At 31.6% G+C, this 21666-nt stretch overlaps 1 protein-coding gene across 1 annotated transcript; it reads right to left on the bottom strand.

The window, feature by feature from the left end:
• Positions 1-17207: 17207 nt before the first annotated feature.
• Positions 17208-20637, bottom strand: LOC140452889 (elongation factor 1-alpha-like). The gene is made up of 3 exons (XM_072547223.1): positions 20529-20637; positions 18951-19709; positions 17208-18002 (listed from the first exon to the last, which is right to left on the bottom strand). Exons 2-3 carry the CDS (start codon positions 19701-19703, stop codon positions 17367-17369), a joined length of 1389 nt encoding a protein of 462 aa, XP_072403324.1. The 5' UTR covers positions 19704-19709; positions 20529-20637; the 3' UTR covers positions 17208-17366.
• Positions 20638-21666: the final 1029 nt, after the last annotated feature.

Raw genomic sequence — 21666 nt, 5'->3', positions numbered from 1 at the left:
TTTTTATCGCGGTTCTCAAAGAATTAGTTTGTAAGTACTTTTTTTTATTATCTTTATTATATCTATTATGAAACACATATATATCTAACCTAGCCAATGTAAATTTAAAATAAACTATCTTTAAATTGAAATTCTTATGAAACTAATTAAATTCTATAGACAATGTAAAATTTAAACAAACTATCTTCAAAATTGAAATTGTTATGACACTAACTAAATTATATTAACAAAATTTTGTACCTTTCTGTCACTGAATGCCCAAATGAACTGTTTTCCACTATATAGATTATAATCACCACTCAAATATCTTCTTCTCAGCTTCGGTTATCCTTGTTTTTGTGAAATTGCTTTTTCCAATTATCAGCTTCCACCAATTTAAGATATTTTTCTTCACAGCATTTATAAACCACCAAGCAAACCAGCAAACAGCATTTATTTTTATTCTTCTTTTCAATATATCAATATCCAATCACCAAAAATATTATTTAATTTTAATATTCAATTAATACTTCTTCCATTATCATCATTTATACATAACATAATTTTTAATCTTCAATAATATTTTCTTTATACTGTTTCTTAATCTTGATTTAACTCACTATATTGAACAATTGTAATTGATTGACTGCCTCTAACTAATTTTCATACTAAAACTGGCCATCATAGTAACTGTAACTCATAACTGATTGACTAACTGAATGGACATCTTGAATCCAAATCACCGGGTATTTATATATTTTTTCATGTTCCAGAATCATCTAGCAAGAAATCATGTTCCATTTGTTCTATTAAATACATGTCTGAATTTTCTGGAACAAACCATTTCGCAAACAAGGCCATCTCCGGTGATCTAGAGAATTCCTTACTTTTCTATTGATAATTTTGTTGACATTTAGGCTTTTCAGATCAGAATATACACTTAAATTAGTAACTTAACATTCTAATTTAATAAAATACACATTTTAAACAACATATTATAACCCCATTTATATTCCTAATTATGAATTTCTATCTGTCACTTTAAAGAGTATTTTTGGTTGCCTAGTCATATGGCTCACTTAAATATATCTACAATATTATAATTATTAAAATACAACTTTTTACAATTATTATATGCTAATTTCTTAAAAATGCCCTCACATAAATAATTTTTATAAAATTTTCTAGTATATAACTTATTAAAATAGCCAAATACTTGTTATATCTAATATTATCTAGTATATAACTTATAAATTATTTTCTTTAAACACCAATCATCTCAATATATATATATATATATATATATATATATATATATATATATATATAGAAATGCAATCCTCAGTGACCCAAGCCGACCGATGACCTGGAAGCAGACTCAGCATACCCGAACCAATAAATAGGTGCAATTACATACATTTTTCAACGTTCTTTTTAATGTGTAATTTCATTGTTAAACAAAAGTTCCATAATTTGTAAATTTGTGATTTATCAAATTAAACCTTTTTTTTTAAATATAAGTTTAAGTGTTCCCAACATTTCTGGCGCTGCGAACAGGATTCTTCGTACAGAATCCATCCGTTTCCTGGTCAACTTCAGTTGTTCGGCGAGAATCCATTGAACCTGGGATCAGAAGGAAGAGCATGCAGAGAACATCATCACTGATCGTCATCCTGTAAGTCAATTTTCCTTTTTTTCCTTTATGAGCATTTTAAACGATATTTCTAGAAATAATTTGGAAGTTTTATTTAAAAATCTTATTTTAGGTACTGCTAGTTATAGTTCTAAATATAATATTCGTAATTCTAAAAAATCTCTAAATAAATCAAGAATGCCTATGTCAAACGCTGATATTTCTAGCGTATGCGCTACTTTGTCTGAATTTTCTACTGGAGATAATCTCTCCACATTTATTAGATCTGTTGATAATCTAATTGTATTTTTGGGTACACAAGATATTACACAGTCACAAGAATTTGTTTTAAATGCCAATATCGCTTCTCGTATCAAGGGCGAACCTAAAGATTTTTTAAATTATTCCAATAAAACTATTTGGACTGAAATTCGGCCAGCTTTACTCGCTAAATATGGCGATAGACGTACAAAACAAGTAAATAAATTATTAGATAATGATATTATTAGGCCTTCCATATCGCCGTTTTCTGCTCCTCTCTGGATCGTACCGAAAAAAGCCGATGCATCCGGAGAGCAAAAATTCAGGATGGTAATTGATTATCGTAAACTGAACGAAAATACGATAGATGATAAATACCCTTTACCCAAAATTGACGAGATATTAGACAATCTCGGTAAAGCCACATATTTCACAGTTCTCGATCTTGCTCAAGGTTTTCACCAAATCGAGGTACATTCTAATTCCATCGAGAACAGTGCCTTCACAGTTCCTCATGGTCATTTTGAATTTACGAGGATACCGTTTGGTTTAAAAAATGCCCCAAGCACTTTCGAAAAATTGATGGACAATGTTCTTAGACCTTTTCTTCATAAATTTTGTTTCGTATATATGGACGATGTTATTATGTTTTTCAAGTCTTTACATGAACATTGTTCATATTGCTACAATATTCGATACATTCCGAAATAATAATCTGAAAGTACAATTGGATAAATCAGAATTCCTGACGAAAGAAGTTGCTTTTCTTGGTCACTTAGTAACCGCTGATGGTATTAAACCAAATCCTAGCAAAATAGAAGCTATCCAAAAATGTCCATTGCCAAAATCAGTCAAAGAAATCAAATCCTTCTTAGGTCTTATAGGATATTATCGTAAATTTATACCAAATTTTGCGAAAATTACATCCCCTCTTTCCAGATGTACTCGTAAAGGAGTCGTAGTCGATCCTAGGAATCCTAATTTTCTAAAATAATTTAAAAAATGCAAACAATTAATAACCAATGCCCCTGTACTCCAATATCCAGATTTTTCAAAACCTTTTGTTCTCACTACTGATGCTTCCAATGTAGCTATTGGTTCTGTGCTTTCTCAGGACAATCATCTAATCGCGTATTACTCGCGAACTCTAAATTCAGCTGAACAAGCTTACTCCACAATTGAAAAGGAACTCTTAGCCATCATAGATTCTTGCAAACATTTTTGTCCCTATTTATATGGCCAAAGATTTTTGGTCGAAACGGACCATAATCCCCTTGTCTGGATCTATAAAATTAAAGATCCTACGTCTAGATTAGCACGCTGGAGACTAAAACTTGATGAATATAATTTTGATGTAAAATATAAAAAAGGAAAGAAAAATCAAGTTGCTGACGCCCTTTCTAGAGTACAAATTAATGCTCTAAGTACCAATTCAAACTGTGCCGAACCTTTAGATATTGATGAACAGTTCGACCCAGACGAATTCTGGAACAATATGACCGACTGTAAAATTGTGACGATACGCAACACACTGCAGTTGAAAATCCCATTTCTGGAATCAAAATTTCGGAAGAACCAATTAATATGTCGACAAATCAAATTATAATTATTGGTAACTCCGAAAAATTCGATTTAGTTTATCGAAAAATATTAAACAAACATAGATACAATGTAAATGTCACAGAAGATTGGAAAATAGAAATACCAGATTCTTTTAAAAATATTTTAAGACCCAAAAAAAAATTTGTCATAAAAGTATCTCATAAATTTAGACCTTTTATTTGCAACTACTTTAGAGAAAATATAGACTCAACCGTTAAAACCTTTTTCTGCAATAAAATACTGCAAGACATTGAAGAAGAAGAAGAAAGACAAATCGAATGCGTAAAGAAATACCATACCGAGAATCATAACGGTATCGTAGAAACCTACAAACATTTAAAAAATAAATTTTGCTGGCCTAATATGCAAACTACTATTTCAAACTATATTAACCAATGCGAAATTTACCCTAAAAATAAGTATGAAAGACGTCCCTAGAAACTTCCACAGTTAGGATCTTTACTTGGACAAAAACCTTTTGATATCTTACACCTAGATTTATTCTATTCCAACAAAAATCTCTATTTGACAGTTATTGATTAATTCTCAAAGTATGGACAGTGTTACAAAATACTTGACAAAACTTCGTTGTCAATCCTAAGAAAACTCAGACACTACTTCTCACACCACAACTATCCCAAAAAAATAGTATGCGACAGTGGTACAGAATTTAATTCCTCCATAATTAAAGAATTCATGAATCTTCACAAAATGGAACTACATTTCACTACAGTAAATAATTCATCTTCGAACTCCCCTGTAGAACGATTTCATTCTACCCTTATCAAAAAGCTTAGAACTTTAAAAGACCAAAATCCAAACGATCCATTTAATGATATCTTCACCCATGCTGTGTTAATTTATAATCAATCAATCCATAGTGCCACTAATTATTCTCTTTTTTCTATTCTCTACGGACCTTATGCCGAAGAAATATATTTCGATTTTGATCTTCCGGTATATGAAATCTATAACCAAAGACATAAAGATGAACTTCAACCTTTTATAGAACACATACAAAAAACAAAAAAAAAAACAAAACATATTTGACAAAGCAAACGAGACTGCCGAAGAGATACCTGAAATAAATCTTGCAAAACTATTCTACATATATTACGCCCCGATAAACAAATTAAGACAAAAGTAGCCGGTAAAACTGACAAAGAAAACGAAACAAGCACTTACTTAAAATTTGCAAAAAGAGCCCGAAAACTTATAAACAAAACTTTTTTACAGAACGATCTTATACCTGGGACATCTTCTCACGATCCAACAAATTCCGAATAATGGTTATTTTGTCGAAGAAGTTGGAAAATCCAGAGAAACCTCACATTATCACAGACATATCTTGCACATAAATTTACAAAAATTAAAAGAAACCTTAGAAAGAGATCCTATTTACTATTTTAAAACCCCTATTAAAAATGGACCCCTGTCCTCATTGTATTCCCAGTATAATCATTTATATGACCTACCTAAAGACAATTTACATAAAATAACTAGAAAACAGAAAAAAGGACTTTTTAATTTTCTTGGTACAGCTATTAAATATGTAGCGGGCAATCCCGATAATTCAGATCTAGATATGGTAAGAACACACATTACAGCTATTATTGAACTTAAAGAAAATGAAATCATAAAAAATTTAACAATCAAATCTCATTTGGACAGTCAATTGATACGAGATTCGAGAAACTTATAAACAAAATAATAACAATAGTTTCGTACTTCTATCCGCAGTTAATAAATTATCTGCCGATTTTGACGGCTATATTGCTCTACATAATGAAATAATTAACCTTCAAAATATTAATGAACTTCTTATGAAACTTATCAGAACAATCACTTTATCTCATTTAGATATCCCAAATATTGAATTATTTACATTAAATGAACTCGAAAGTTTAAAAGAAAATCTTCTTCAAATTTATTCAAGAAATGCCCTCCTCATCGATGATAATCATCCTTATGAACTTATAGAAGCATCTAAAGCCCTTATTTGTGTCACTTTTCAAACAATGCTCATAATAATAAAAATTCCTATCCTTGACATTAACCTATACCTCACCTATAGAATTTATCCTATCTCTAATTCAGATCACATTATGATATTGCCACCCACACATTTCTATGCTAACAATAAATGGTACGAAGACTGTAAGGGACATGCTGAGTACATAGTTTGTACGAAATTGGTCAAATCGAGATGCTCCATACCCAATGTTCAAAATTGCCCGAAAGTCGTTGTCACAGAAAACTTCTTTCAAGAAACCAATAAAGTAATTTTATTAGGAGTAGTCAATCCAATAAAAATTCAAGAAAAAGAAGTCATAACCAGTGGTATCATAATGACGGACGAACCAATTATCATAGAAGGAACCAAATATAATAAAAAGATTACACAAGAAATCTCCACCCCAGAAGTCGTTCCCATAAAATTGATACCCGAGCATAAGATTCAAATTGAAAAACTCAAAATTCCAGAGACCCATAGCCAGCTTCAGCCAATAGAAACATTGGACCCTCTTCCACAAATTTCAACGGGACTTGGCACCACCAGTTTAATTTTAATAGTTTTCCTCTTATTATTCATTTTTATTTTTCTAATAAAAAAGAAAAAAAGGATTTCCAGATTACTTTTTGGGCCCAAACTACAGCCAGCCCAAATTCAAATTCTAGATCAGCTCATCGCAGAAGTTTCCCAGACTTCGAGGTCGAAGTCAATTCCAGAGGAGGAAGGAGAAATGCAATCCTCAGCGACCCAAGCCGACCGATGACCCGGAAGCAGACTCTGACGGAAGCATAACCTGACCAATAAATAGGTGCAACATACATTTTTCAACGATCTTTTAAATTTGTAATTTCATTATTAAACAAAAGTTCCATGGAGTACGGTCCTGACTAAGGTACAATATACCACGTTTAAAGCCGTCCAAAAATAAAATTATTTTGAATGGTAAATTACCTTTCAAAAATTTTTATTTCATCTGTGCAAAAAGTTATAGTGCTACACTAGTGCTCACCAATATAGACAGACGTGAGTACTCGAAATTACATTAATATAAACAATATTATCAGAAATATAACCTGCAAAATACACAAAGATAAAACAAGTTTGAGTCTGGATCCGGAACGACGACCAGTTTTCGAACTGGCGGCAGGACCGGACTTACGGCATCTTAAAATATCATGATTTCTACCAATATTATTTTAAATAACACTACCCCAATCAACATGAATCAACCACAAAGCTCATCTTAAACATTCCAGTGTAGTAAATTCTTTTAAACGCCCAACAAAACAACAGGCTATTGTCCTGTCTCGTATGGAAGATACCAAAATTCACGACTACATCATAGCTGTAGGATCACTAGTAGGACCACGTAATGTCGTCTTCGCATCAAGAATTTCTAACAACCGAATTTGTATTTATCTTTCCTCAAAAAGCACGATCGACTCACTTCTCCACTCCTACAAGTTTGTAAACATAAAAGAATCACAAATAGAAATAAGAAGATTGATCACTCCAGCCGATAGACTCATAGTACCTAATGCATGTCCTACAATTCCTAACAATATTATAGAAGCATAACTACAAAAAATGGGTATCATTGCTGTGTCTAAGATGACTATCTTAAGAATAGGTATGCCAGAAAAATAATACAGCCATGTCCTCAGTTTTAGAAGGCAAATATTTATCACTCCCCTAGAAAATCTCTTTATCCCCGATTCTTTTAATATATCACATGATAACACCCTGTATCGTCTGTACCGTTCCATAGATGGATATAACTGCTCAAATTGTAAAACTATTGGTCACAAAGAAGCAGAATGTCCTCACAGAACTGATCTCACCCCATTAAACCCTTCCCTAGCACCTATCCTATCTAGAACACCAGTTCAGGAATCTAATGAGCAAACAAATGTAACAATGGAAACCGACTCTATTCTAGTAACACTTATAACCAACACTACCCAAAACCCTTCTCCCAATACATCATCAGACTCAAACAATTTAACCAAAAATTTAGCAGAGGAAACATCTTTACCTTCTATAAACATTGCCAGTAAAACCAATTAAGGTAAAAGACAAATATCGTCCTCTCAAGACATTATCGAAAACAATGCTCAAACTAACACAGAACTTTTTGTGCCTCCTACTCTAAACAAACCCAAGAAAAAATCCAAAAAATCAGATAAAACTTCTCGCGATGAACTCACTCTTTCTCTTTAATCAATAAAAGAAAAAATAGAGAACAGATCACCCGAATTTATTCTAAATTATAATGAGATTTGCGATTTCCTAGAAAACACACTACATTCCCAACATCCCGAAATAATCTCCAAAAATTATTCCAATGAACCTACTGAACTAATCGATATTCTTAACTTCATCCATTGTTATATCTCCAATTCAAAACTAAAAAACAACATTACCCGTTTAAAGAAGAAACTAAACCCCAATAAAACATCTTCAATTGAAGAGTCCGATGAACCGCCATCCCATTGGGAAATCTAATGCCAGCTTCTTTTATTGTACAGTGGAACCTTAATGGGTTTTACACCCATATTGAACAATTAAAACTTTTAATAAATAAACTATCTCCTAAAATACTTTGTCTTCAAGAGACCCGTTTTAAAAATACTAATATAAATCTCCGAAATTACCAATGTTTTCTAAAAAATAGAAACGCACACCAAGCCAGTGGCGGAGTAGCTATTTTCACTAGAACAGATATACAAGCTAAACCAATTGCATTACGTACTAGTCTTGAAGCTGTAGCTGTAACAGTTACTTACCAAAAACATATTAACATTTGCAATATTTATCTGCCTCATCCCAACGATCTCAATTTACAAGAATTTAGAAATCTTATAGATCAAATTCCAAACCCAAAAATAATTTTAGGTGATATGAATTGCCATCATCCGGCATGGGGAAGTCATAAAACTGACAAATTCGGTAATTTATTAAATCATTTCATTGATTCCTCAGACTTAATACTACTTAATAATGGAAAATCGACCAGATTTAACTCTTCCAACGGCTCATTTTCCGCCATAGATTTGACATTATGTAGCCAATCATTGTCAACTTATCTGTTATGGAATACTTTCGAATCACTACACGACAGTGATCATTTCCCCATTCACTTAATAAATCTCAATCTCCTAAATTCCCAATATATCAATCTTGGAAAATAAAGAATGCAAACAGGAACTCCTATCAGATCGACATCCAAATGAAAATTGAAAATTTCCAATTAAGCAGTGACATAAACTCTGATATTAGATCCTTAAATAATATCATAACAGAAGCTGCCTTAACTAATATCGGTAAAACTAAACTCTGTAATAGACAACCAGTGCCTTGATGGACAAGCGAAATCGTACTAGCTCCATCTATAACCAAACGTGCGTTTAATAAACTTAAAAAGCATAATACGGAAGAAAATTTACTTAGTTTTCAAAAACTTAGGGCAAGATCGAGATATCTCATAAAAAAAGTAAAAGAAATACATGGAAAATTATGTTTCTTCTATAAATTCATCGACCCCTTCAGCTGTCATTTGGTCTAAAATTCGTAAACTCAAAGGTTCCAACTCTTTTAGACAAATAAACTCGTTAACTCATGGTCAAACACTAATTATATAATAATAGTCTCCCGTTTTATACCGCTTCGCGGCTTTGGGAGTATAGCAGGATAGTCTGCTATATCTAGGGCCTACGGTATACAAGGAAGGTAACATGGCCAGTGCTACGCTTCAACCGCCTATTATTACCCCTGGTTTTACCCAAGGTACTCATTTTTATTCAGGCTGAGTCGACCTGGGGCCTATAGACATTTTTAAAAATGTCTTGTTGTTCTTGCCGGCGGTAGGATTCGAACTCCGAACCACCGGCTTGCGGGGCAAGCATCCTACCGCTTGCGCTACGCAGGCCCTCAAACACTAATTACTTGTCACAAAGCTATTGCAGAAACATTTGCTGATATATATCAAAAAAATTCTAGCAATAATGATATACCTCAGGAAATGTTAACGCACAAGGAAACTATAGAATCCTCTATTATCACCATAAACGATACCAATGATCCTTTAAATATCGCTATAACTCTTCAAGAATTAGAATTTGCTATTTCTGATTTAAAAAACGCCTCTGGCTGGACCAGATGACATACCACCAATATTTATAAAAAACTTTCCATTTACAGCTAAACTAGTTTTACTAGATTTATTTAATACTTGTTTTCTAAAACATAAATTTCCTGATCTTTGGTCCCAGGCTGTAATAATTCCCATCATCAAGCCCAACAAATCTAAAGAAGAAGCCCACTTCTTACCGCCCCATCTCGCTTACCTGTAGTATGTGTAAAATCTTAAAATTTTAAACCTTCGTCTAGTATGGCACCTGGAAAATAATAATCTCCTTTCCCCTTATCAAAGTGGCTTTCGAAGAAGTAGATCGACGTCAGATAACCATGTTACTTCTCAAACCTCAATTAATGAAGCTTTTGCAAACAACCAAAAACTGATTGCTATTTTTTTTGACATAAGCCAAGCTTTTGAGAGAACTTGGAGACACGGCATTTTGAAAAATCTAAGCGATAACGGGATTCAAGGTAACATACTTTTTGTAAACAATTTTTTAAATAATCGATCAATAGAAATTAGAATAAATGGCCTTAAAAGCTCAACAAGAACATTAGATAATGGAATCCCTCAAGGTTCCATCATAAGTCCAACATTATTCTTAATAGCTATTAATAGTGTTATTCATGAAATTAGAGCACCAATTAAAGCCAGTCTTTATGCTAACGACATCGTCGTTTATACTAAATCAAACAATATAAAATCGGCAACTAAAATTTTGCAAAATTTTTTAACTCGGATTGAAAATTGGACGTTAAAAACTGGGTTTAACTTCTCTACAGAAAAAACACATTACATAATTTTTAATAAAAACAGATCTCGGTATTCAACTTACCTAACTTTAAATAATTTAGCATGAAAACAATCAGAAGAAGTTAATTTTCTAGGTTTAACTTTTACCAGAACCTTAAATTGGAACTTGCATATCAATAATCTGCCAATCTAGCTTAAATATGCTCAAAATTATGTCTAATAAAGTTTGGGGCGCAGATACTAAAATATTAATAAACTTATATAAATCACTCATTAGGAGTAAACTAGATTACGGTTGCATTTGTTATAACTCTGCAAGCAAAACTACCTTAAAAAGGCTTAACGGTAAAGGCTTAACGGTATTCAATTTACAGCTTTGAGATTAGCACTAGTCCTACTAGTAGTTTACAAGTTCTAGCTAAAGAGCCACCTCTAAACATAAGGCGACAACAATTATCAATAAACTATATTGCCCAAATTTCAATTCAAAAACAACATCCTCTTTTCTCTTAAATTTTCCACTCTGGCATCCTCTCTTTTAAAAAGACAACAAACTATATTCCTATAATAGAAAGAATAAAAGTCACAAATTTTAACATGGATCAACTTAGTCTATTGCTATATACAAATACAATTTCTCCTCCATGGACAACCCGCCTACTTACCATTGACCTAACACTAAGAAAATATCCCAAATCATATACAAACTTCTCGATAATTAAACATCTTTTTGCAGAAATCATATCAAATTACCCCAACTATTTACAAATCTTTAACGACGCCTCTAAAACCCAAGATGGACATGCTGCTGCTTACTATTCTGATGAAGAAAACAATATGAAGTGCGTCATCATTACAGATTCACTTAATGCGTTATTGAAATTAAAGCAAATTTATACAACAAATCCCATTATACAAGTAATAAAAAATGAATTACAAACACTTCATTCCATGGGAAAGGACATAGCTTTCATTTGGGTACCATCGCATACTGGAATCTGGGGAAATGAAAAAGCAGATCAACTAGCAACTACAAGCCGTATCAACTTAGAAGATACTACAAAAATGACAAAATATCCTTATTGTGACATGAAACATCTGATTAAAGATCATTGCAGTAACATTTGGCAAAATTACTGGGAAAATTCAGTAACCAAATTAAACCCAATATGCCCAAAGGTGAACAGCTGCTCTTTGAATAACCCCACAAGTAGACGAGATCAAGTAATTATAAACCGTTTAAGAATTGGTCATACTGCTGTCACACATAAATTTTTAATCACTAAAGATCCACCGCGAATTTGCAATAACTGCTATACTTCATTGACAGTGAAACACGACCTCAAGTCCATCTTGACAGATAATAATTTTAATGTATTAAGCTATTTAAAAGATATGAAATTGTATAATACTATTTAATGTACATAATCGTATTAAAACTATTGTGTTTGTCATCCCACTAATAACCCTGCGTGATTGATGTGGTATAAGTGTTTAAAAAAAAAAAAGTTCCATAATTTGCAAAATTTTTGATTTCTCAAATAAAACCTTTTTTAAAAATATAAGTTTAAGTGTTCCCAACATTTCTATATATATATATATATATATATATATATATATATATATATATATATATATATATATATATATATATATATATATATATATATATATCAATCTTGGAAAAAACTGGAACTCCTATCAGATCGACATCCAAATGAAAATTGAAAATTTCCAATTAAGCAGTGACATAAACAGAAGCTGCCTTAACTAATATCGGTAAAACTAAACTCTGTAATAGACAAACAGTGCCTTGATGGACCAGCGAAATCGTACTAGCTCCATCTATAACAAAACGAGCGTTTAATAAACTTAAAAAGCATAATACGGAAGAAAATTTACTTAGTTTTCAAAAACTTAGAGCAAGATCGAGATATCTCATAAAAAAAGTAGAAGAAATACATGGAAAATTATGTTTCTTCTATAACTTCATCGACCCCTTCAGCTGTCATTTGGTCTAAAATTCGTAAACTCAAAGGTTCCAACTCTTTTAGACAAATAAACTCGTTAACTCATGGTCAAACACTAATTACTTGTCACAAAGCTATTGCAGAAACATTTGCTGATATGTATCAAAAAAATTCTAGCAATAATGATATACCTCAGGAAATGTTAACGCACAAGGAAACTATAGAATCCTCTATTATCACCATAAACGATACCAATGATCCTTTAAACATCGCTATAACTCTTCAAGAATTAGAATTTGCTATTTCTGATTTAAAAAACGCCTCGGCTGGACCAGATGACATACCACCAATATTTATAAAAAACTTTCCATTTACAGCTAAACTAGTTTTACTAGATTTATTTAATACTTGTTTTCTAAAACATAAATTTCCTGATCTTTGGTCCCAGGCTAATTCCCATCATCAAGCCCAACAAACCTAAAGAAGAAGCCCACTTCTTACCGCCCCATCTCGCTTACCTGTAGTATGTGTAAAATCTTAAAATTTTAAACCTTCGTCTAGTATGGCACCTGGAAAATAATAATCTCCTTTCCCCTTATCAAAGTGGCTTTCGAAGAAGTAGATCGACGTCATGTTACTTCTCAAACCTCAATTAATGAAGCTTTTGCAAACAACCAAAAACTGATTGCTATTTTTTTTGACATAAGCCAAGCTTTTGAGAGAACTTGGAGACACTGCATTTTGAAAAATCTAAGCGATAACGGGATTCAAGGTAACATACTAGCATTTGTAAACAATTTTTTAAATAATCGATCAATAGAAATTAGAATAAATGGCCTTAAAAGCTCAACAAGAACATTAGATAATGGAATCCCTCAAGGTTCCATCCTAAGTCCAACATTATTCTTAATAGCTATTAATAGTGTTATTCATGAAATTAGGGCACCAATTAAAGCCAGTCTTTATGCTAACGACATCGTCGTTTATACTAAATCAAACAATATAAAATCGGCAACTAAAATTTTACAAAAATTTTTAACTCGGATTGAAAATTGGACGTTAAAAACTGGGTTTAACTTTTTATACACATTTATATATAAAAGCTTCAAATACTTTAACGATCTCCATAACATGTATGATATATATCTCTTGTACCTTATATTTGTTATATTCTATCGTTGATTGAATAATCCAAATAGATCCGCAGCCGTACACAAATTAAACGTAGCAACTTTTCTGTTCTCAAAAACACTTTCGCCATCTATTTTCGGGAGAGAAAATTACACTACGGTTAAACATAAAAGATTTCTTCTCTTCATAATATTTCCCCTTAATGCTCAACGTAAATATTGGTCTCCCACTTTAATTCCTTAACATAATCATACTTGCAAACTGTGCATTTTGAATTTGTTTCGTAATTTGTTTGTGTTCTAGTCGATTTATTTGTTTGGTGAAAAATGAATTCCTCTAAAATTACGACACGTTGTGTGTATAAAAATTGTAATCTATCGAGAAAAGACGGTGTAGTGTTATTTAAATTTCCCGTTAAAAATCAAGATTTATTATGTATGGTTAATATTTTTGTATTAATTTTCTTCTTCATCGTCTTCTTCTTCTTCTTCTTCCTTTGACTGCTCAATATCGGATTCATCATCATCATCATCAAGTGCAGAATTCAACAATAATCATTTTTATATTTAATTAAATACTGAAAAAATCATATTTATTATTTTTTTAAATTATATATTTATTTATTAATCCAATAATCGATTTATTAAAGTTACAAATATAATATATATTCTTTTATTATCTATGGTTAATATTTTTGTATTAATTTTCTTCTTCATAGTCTTCTTCTTCTTCTTCCTCTGACTGCTCAATATCGGATTCATCATCATCATTCTCGTTTATTAAAGTATCAGAATAAAAATATTCAAGAATATCAGGTGCATATTCACTTTCTTCATTGAAATCATCTGAAGTTGATGAAGCGTTTAGACATGATTGTCCATTACACTGCCCACAAATTAAAGTACATTGCAATCCTGATTTCCTGCATCCGCAATTAGAACTTTTCTTGCAATTGCAAAATATTGTATTCAGCAGTTCTTCTGGTGCTGGCGGTAATAATGTTGTTATTGGTTCCAGAAATTCATTTTGCATTACCCAGCCGAATTCTTGGGGTTCTAAATCATTTCCCAACCAAATTTGGGTCTGATAATAGACACGAATGATATGCTGACCAGCTGCTGCACTTGAAGGTGGAAGACTTGATAACTGCACTGGTTTGTTGAGTCTTGTTGATTTGATGAACTGGGTGTATCGAAAAGAGTCTATATCGTCTTCTGATGTTGGAGCCTTATACGCTGCTAAGAAAATACGTACTCCATTTTAAAATAATTCTTGTACAGAGCAGTTTTTTTGTTGAAATAGTTGAGGTGACTGATGTAAATGGTGATTTTTTTCGAACATTTTTTATCGATATTTTACCTTTCCTATAAATCTCAGAAGTCGTATCACATCCACTAAACGCGTGTAAAAATAAGATGTGTTTCTTAGAATGAGGGTATTTATCAAAACTTTTCGATGAATATAATTTTGTCTCCGCATTACCCTTACCAATTTTTTTTAAAAAAATTTCTTGTTGATGTGATTGAGCTCGTCCTATCAAGATAACTAGCAAATCAATATCTTCTCCTACAATGACGGAAGTTTTTCCTACATGTTCAGACTCTGCAACAGCTGTTTCTACAATGAGAATATCAGCATCATCTCTGGCTTGTTTTGTAGTGATATTAACAGCTTTTAATTTGTCGATAAGCATGTCTATACCGTTACCGTATAAACAGGTAAGCGGTCCCCCACTCTTTTCGCTCTATCTTAAGAAGGGTTGAAGGTACATAAAAGTATTTGAGATAAAAATTGAAGAGAATTTTCCATTCTACAATTTTTCTTACTACCTTAAATGTCATAAAGTGTAAGGGAAACGAGATATTTGCAGAAAACTCATTTTCGTGACCTTTGACCTTTAATATCTTAAGTCGCGGACACGTGATTATATGAGACTTTTGAGGTAAGTTTTATACCATCAAAATAAAGACGTATGCAAATTTTCAGCTTATTATCTTTCATTCCGAGGTTTGCCCCCTTTTATGCCTTATTTTACTGGATTAGTATAGGATCCGATATAATATAGAACTGCACCGTTATTTTTAATGACTAAAAATTATTTGATATGTAATTCAGTATGTTAACAAAATTATGAGAAACGAGCTGTGCCTGAGATAATTTTGTTTTGAATATAATTAATTAAAAATTATTAAAAATAACTTTTTTTTATAAGTATAATAAAAATCAGGCTTGGGCAGGTATTATGTTAGGTTTTTTATCATTCGAAACAAAAAAGGTCTTTTGTAATTGTTCTCTGAAGTTGATTGTTTTCGAGTTTTAAATAATTTAAAACTAAAAAGAAAAAAACGAAAGATTTCGATTTTCAAGGCTCAAAAACACAAGCAAAAATATTAATTTTGTAATCATCAAACTTTCGAAATTTTTTCTATTAAGTCAAGATAAGAATGTTTGCCATGTTTTGCATTTTTGCAAATATTTTTTAATTGGTAATGAGGAAGGTTCCTTCTGGAAAGACAGGCGATCGGGCTGGGCTACATTAACAAGTAAAAAACAATGATTTCAAATGAAAGTCCAAAATACTTATCAAGACCTGATAAAATAATGTTGAGCTTGAATTTAGGTACTTTAAAATTTCAAAAATGAAGTGAAACTTATGATTCTAAGCCTTGAAGATCATCATCCCTCATTATTTTTTCAGTTTTAAATTGTTTATAACTTAAAAACGATCAGCTTAAGAGAAAAATTAAAAAAGCCTTTTTTTGTTTTGAATGAATCTAAAATATTATGTGTCCGCAAAATTTTCTTTATAAAAAAAGTTATTATTTAATTATTAATTAATTATAGTCACAACAAAATTAGATCGGGCACCCCTTGTTTTTATAATTGTTAACATTCTAAATTACATATCAAATAATTTTCATTGCAGTTCGATCTTTATCGTATCTGTATACAAAATATAATATTGACAAAATAAATTCAAACTGTTCGCGAATTGCTAAATGCTTCACAGACATATTTCTTAGAAATCATAATTCAGATAACGCTGGTATGGTGTTTAGTTCTCTGACTCATTACACTTCGTAAGTACTGCCGTAAATTGGTTGTGGTAGGGAACGATAGGGGAGGTAACGTCACCTCTTTCTACGATCATTCTCGTATGAGCGCAAATTCGTAACTAGTTGTTTCCCGAAATATCCACTAGAGTCGCTGATTCTTGATGAAATTTTAATTTTTTGGGTTGCACGTTTCTCTCCATATGCGTTGCTGATCTATTTGGGTTATTCAATCAACGATTCTATGTACCTCTACCATAATACAGCCTCTGGATAACACAAAATTGTTCTTACTGTTTCTGTTAATAGAACTATGTATGTACTACCAAAATTAAAACAAATGTCAATTAATTTTTTACTTATTTTCATATACACCCAGATTAAATTCAGTTTCGGCTATCCTTCATATTTAGCTAACTCAAAAATTTAGCTTTTTTAAATCTAACTATAAATTCTTTTTACTTGATATAATTATTTACGAACAAATAAGTGAAAAGTTTTTTGCTTGAAACTAACCAACCTATTATAAAACTTCCAACATTTAGCTCTTTAGAGTGATATATGGTTTGAAAGTTCATTTAGCTCTTTGTATTAGTAAAAGATGATTTCTTTCATGTCCAAAAAGTTACATTTGCAAATCTGACATTGAAAAAGGGGGAATAAAATGCAGAAGTTAATTTTTTTCTTTATTTGTCCAAGTTTAATTTACAGATCACAAATAATGCAATGCAAGTAAGCCCATTAGTTATTAAAAATACATTGATACTCCAATATTAATATAGAAAAGAAACAAAACATATCAAAATTATTTAAGTAATGGAGTCCAAGCAGACTATTTCTTCTTTTGTGCCTTTTCTGCAGCTTTTGTGACTTTTCCGGCGCTGGGATCTTTGAAGGCAACGCTCTTGATGACTCCTACTGCAACTGTTTGCTTCATGTCACGGACAGCAAAACGTCCAAGGGGTGGGAATTCTTGGAATAATTCTACACACATGGGCTTCGTAGGTACCAAGTTGACAATGGCGGCATCACCAGATTTGATGGCTTTGGGATTTTCTTCAGTGGTTTTACCAGAACGACGGTCAACCTTTTCTTTGATTTCAGCGAATTTGCAGGCAATGTGGGCTGTGTGACAATCGAGCACAGGGGTGTATCCATTTGAGATTTTACCAGGGTGGTTGAGTACAATGACTTGGGCAGTGAAGTCTGAAGCTCCTCTGGGTGGGTTGTTCTTGGTGTCTCCAGCTACATAACCACGACGCAATTCTTTAACAGAGACGTTCTTGACGTTGAAACCAACGTTGTCACCAGGTACTGCTTCCTGGAGTGCTTCATGATGCATTTCAACAGATTTTACTTCAGTCGTCAAATTGGCTGGAGCGAAAACTACAACCATACCAGGTTTCAATACACCAGTTTCAACACGGCCTACAGGTACTGTTCCAATACCACCAATTTTGTAGACATCCTAAAACAACACATTGAAATTAGACATCTTTAAAGAAACAAAAAATTTAAAAAATGAAAAATACAACATCAGAAAAGATTAAGCCTTATGATAAAATCAAGTTTTCATTCTAGTTTGGTCATCATGAAATATATGAAAAAAGAAACAGTTAATTCATACTTACAATTACACTATGTAAATTTTGGGTAAAATCTTTTATTATATGAATAGAAAAAAAAAACATTAAAACAAGTGAACGGATATAAAATTTGTATCAATGAATTCTGCTTCACTTACTGATGATTGTACAATAATTTAATTGTCTAGAAAACATTTTTATGTAATTTCAATTTAAAATGTCTTATTTTTAAAAGCCAGTGAAATAATAACAAATGAAACTAACGAACACCATTTAATATACTCAAACAGTTTAATTCTAACCGATGTTGCATTAGTTATTCAAAATATGTTTCAGGAAATTAACAGATGTTCAAATTAATATTTTAAAATTTTAAGTGTTTAGCAGGTTTAGATTTGGTTACATTAGGTTTGATTAAAACTTTCATTAGGTTAAGTTTAGTCAATATAAATTAAATTTTTCAAATCAAATTGTTAGGTCTTTTAAAAGTTAAAAAAGTAGCAACAGTATACAATGTACATAAAATTTTACTTTTTGTACATATCAGCCATATTATTGTAAAACACTAAAAATCTTGATTATCTACATTAAAAAAGTTATATGATTCAAGACAATTACATATTTTTAGCTTTTCACAACAATTTTTTTGAATATTGATACTTATTACTATTACTTATTACTATTGAATACTTTTTTTGATTTTTGGACACTTACTAGTTTACAGCAAAGAAAACATTAAAATTTGAACTTTACTTTTAACAAAACTCACAAAAAATTAGGCATTTTTGAGGTATCGCTCTTAATAATTACCAAAATAATATTTTAAATACCTGGAGTGGAAGACGGAGGGGCTTCTCAGTTGGACGAGATGGGGGTAGGATAGCATCCAAAGCCTCAATCAAGCACTTTCCTTCAGCTTTACCTTCTTTACGTTTAATATTCCATCCCTTGAACCATGGCATCCTGTCAGATCCTTCTAACATGTTGTCCCCATGCCATCCTGAGATTGGCACAAACGCAACTGCAGCTGGGTTATAACCAATCTTTTTGATGTACGAGGCTACTTCTTTCTTGATTTCCTCAAAACGTGATTCACTGTATGCTGGTTCAGTGGAGTCCATTTTGTTGACACCAACAATAAGTTGTTTTACACCAAGGGTTAATGCAAGAAGAGCATGTTCACGTGTTTGTCCATTCTTTGAAATACCTGCTTCGAATTCACCGGTACCAGCTGCAACAATAAGTACAGCACAGTCAGCTTGTGATGTACCAGTGATCATGTTCTTAATGAAATCTCTGTGTCCAGGAGCATCAATGATGGTTACATAGTATGTAGCTGTTTCGAATTTCCACAGAGCAATATCAATTGTAATACCACGTTCTCTCTCGGCCTTAAGTTTGTCAAGTACCCAGGCATATTTGAATGAACCTTTACCCATTTCTTGGGCTTCCTTTTCGAACTTTTCAATGGTACGTTTATCAATACCACCACATTTGTAAATTAAATGTCCAGTAGTAGTAGATTTACCAGAATCTACGTGTCCAATGACGACGATGTTAATGTGAATCTTTTCTTTACCCATTTTGATCTATAACAAAAACAGTAGTGTAAAAAATGTGAAATACTAAATTTAAAATATACATATAAACTAAAATGATTAAGACTGTTCATGGAACATAGAACAATATGAAGACCACGTTCAGGTTAACCTGAAAATTTTGCACAATATATTTGTAGCAGCAGCACAGCAGGTGCTGTGGATATAAAAAAACTGAATATTATGAAGAATACATGTAGAGCATGATGTGACACAAAGAACAATCTACTCTTCTACAAGAGTAGAATGAAATGAATTATCGGAATATGTGATGTGGATGAGTTATTACAAAAGATAGATTAACCGGCATTTGGAAAAATAGAAATAAGAGTAAAACAGCAAAAACAATATGGCATTAGATGTAAAATAGTTGAGAAACAAAGTTGGCAAATATAAAAAAAACTACAGGCCAATCACCCTTGTTATAATTAAAAACCAAATTTTTAAACATCACCAAAATTATTCTACAAATAATTTAAATAATTTTCACTAAAAAACTGGCTGAGTAAAACAATAAAGCCGACAACAGGTGGATATCCTGCACATGTATGACCTGAAGAACATGATCATCTCATGTAGATCCTATCTTTATGATAAATGTAATATTATAACCGACAAATTATCCTAAATTTTATAAAAGAATTAATATTTGTAAAGAAAATCTAATAATAAATTCAATTTAAACCAATTAAACCATATGGCCGCCATTACCAAAGTACAATGTACACGTGGTGAGTAAAGGTTTTTGCTAAATTTCTCGAAAAATACATATAATTAGAATATAAATAATATATAAAAGCTTGTACTTACTGTTTGGAAATAAAGTAAATGCAAGTCTTCGAAATTAAACTTAGAATAACAGGAACACTACTTGGGATGTAACAACAGGCACGAGGTCCACACCGTACGACGAGTAAACTAAAAAGGAAGATAATCTCAACATGCGCTCCATGGTACAATGAATACACAAGGTATGATATTGCGCATGACATTTGACAGCTGGCCCAGGAGTGTGACGTAGTTAAGATCGCCTGAACTACCTCGAACCCATTATTACAGCTTAACGTACACATTAATTTTGAAATTATGGTTAAAAAGTGATCTAATTTTTTTTAAATGTTTTGTTTTGGTTATAATTGAATAAAAAATATATTTTCAGTAGCGTAAAACCTTTACTTTTCCTAGAGATTCAGGCAAAATATTTATTTTTGTTTTCATACATATACTAATAATATAAGTACAATTTTGTATGCAAATCCCTTGAAATTTAAAAATTTTCTGCAGAGGAAATACTGTGAATAGGTAAATAGTAGTAGATTTGCTTATTCTGATTCACTGTCACTCACTTCCAAGCAGTTTTACTGAAATAAAAACAAAATAGAGTACAATAGAAAAATATACACATTACTATAACCTACCGATTATTATATGCAAAATTTACTTATCAAACAATATAATAATATGAAAATAAGACACAAATTAGTTTAAACGCAAAACACAATAAATATCGACTTCAGACGTCTTTACACCGGCAAGACAGAAAGCTTGTATAAAAACAAAAGTTCAACAATAATATCGGTTATCAATGGTGACTATTGCAAATTGCAAGTTATGAGATAATAAATATATTTTAAAGTATCTCAATACTGACTGAGTCATCTATTTTATAATAGAAAAATAATTTAGATATATGCTTATATATGTGTCTTTATACAAATGGTGTTTAGTTACTATTTATTTATACTGTATAGTATTTTTTTGTAGAACTGAAAGTTTTTATTTGCCATTGTATATCTGGTTTTGTATCTTTTTCAAAGTACGCTGTGCAATTGCTTGTTGCAATAGTGACAATGAAGATAAAATCTTTAGGTTTCATACATTTCCTAAAGATAGCGTGACCAGAAAACTGTGGATTATATCTTGTTGTAGATAGGATAATTTTAATTGT

Source organism: Diabrotica undecimpunctata, chromosome 11 (genome assembly GCF_040954645.1).
Source record: "Diabrotica undecimpunctata isolate CICGRU chromosome 11, icDiaUnde3, whole genome shotgun sequence".
Classification (NCBI taxonomy): Eukaryota; Metazoa; Arthropoda; class Insecta; order Coleoptera; family Chrysomelidae; genus Diabrotica; species Diabrotica undecimpunctata.
Note: the sequence above shows the minus strand (reverse complement) of the source record. Positions and strands in the feature narration are given on the sequence as shown.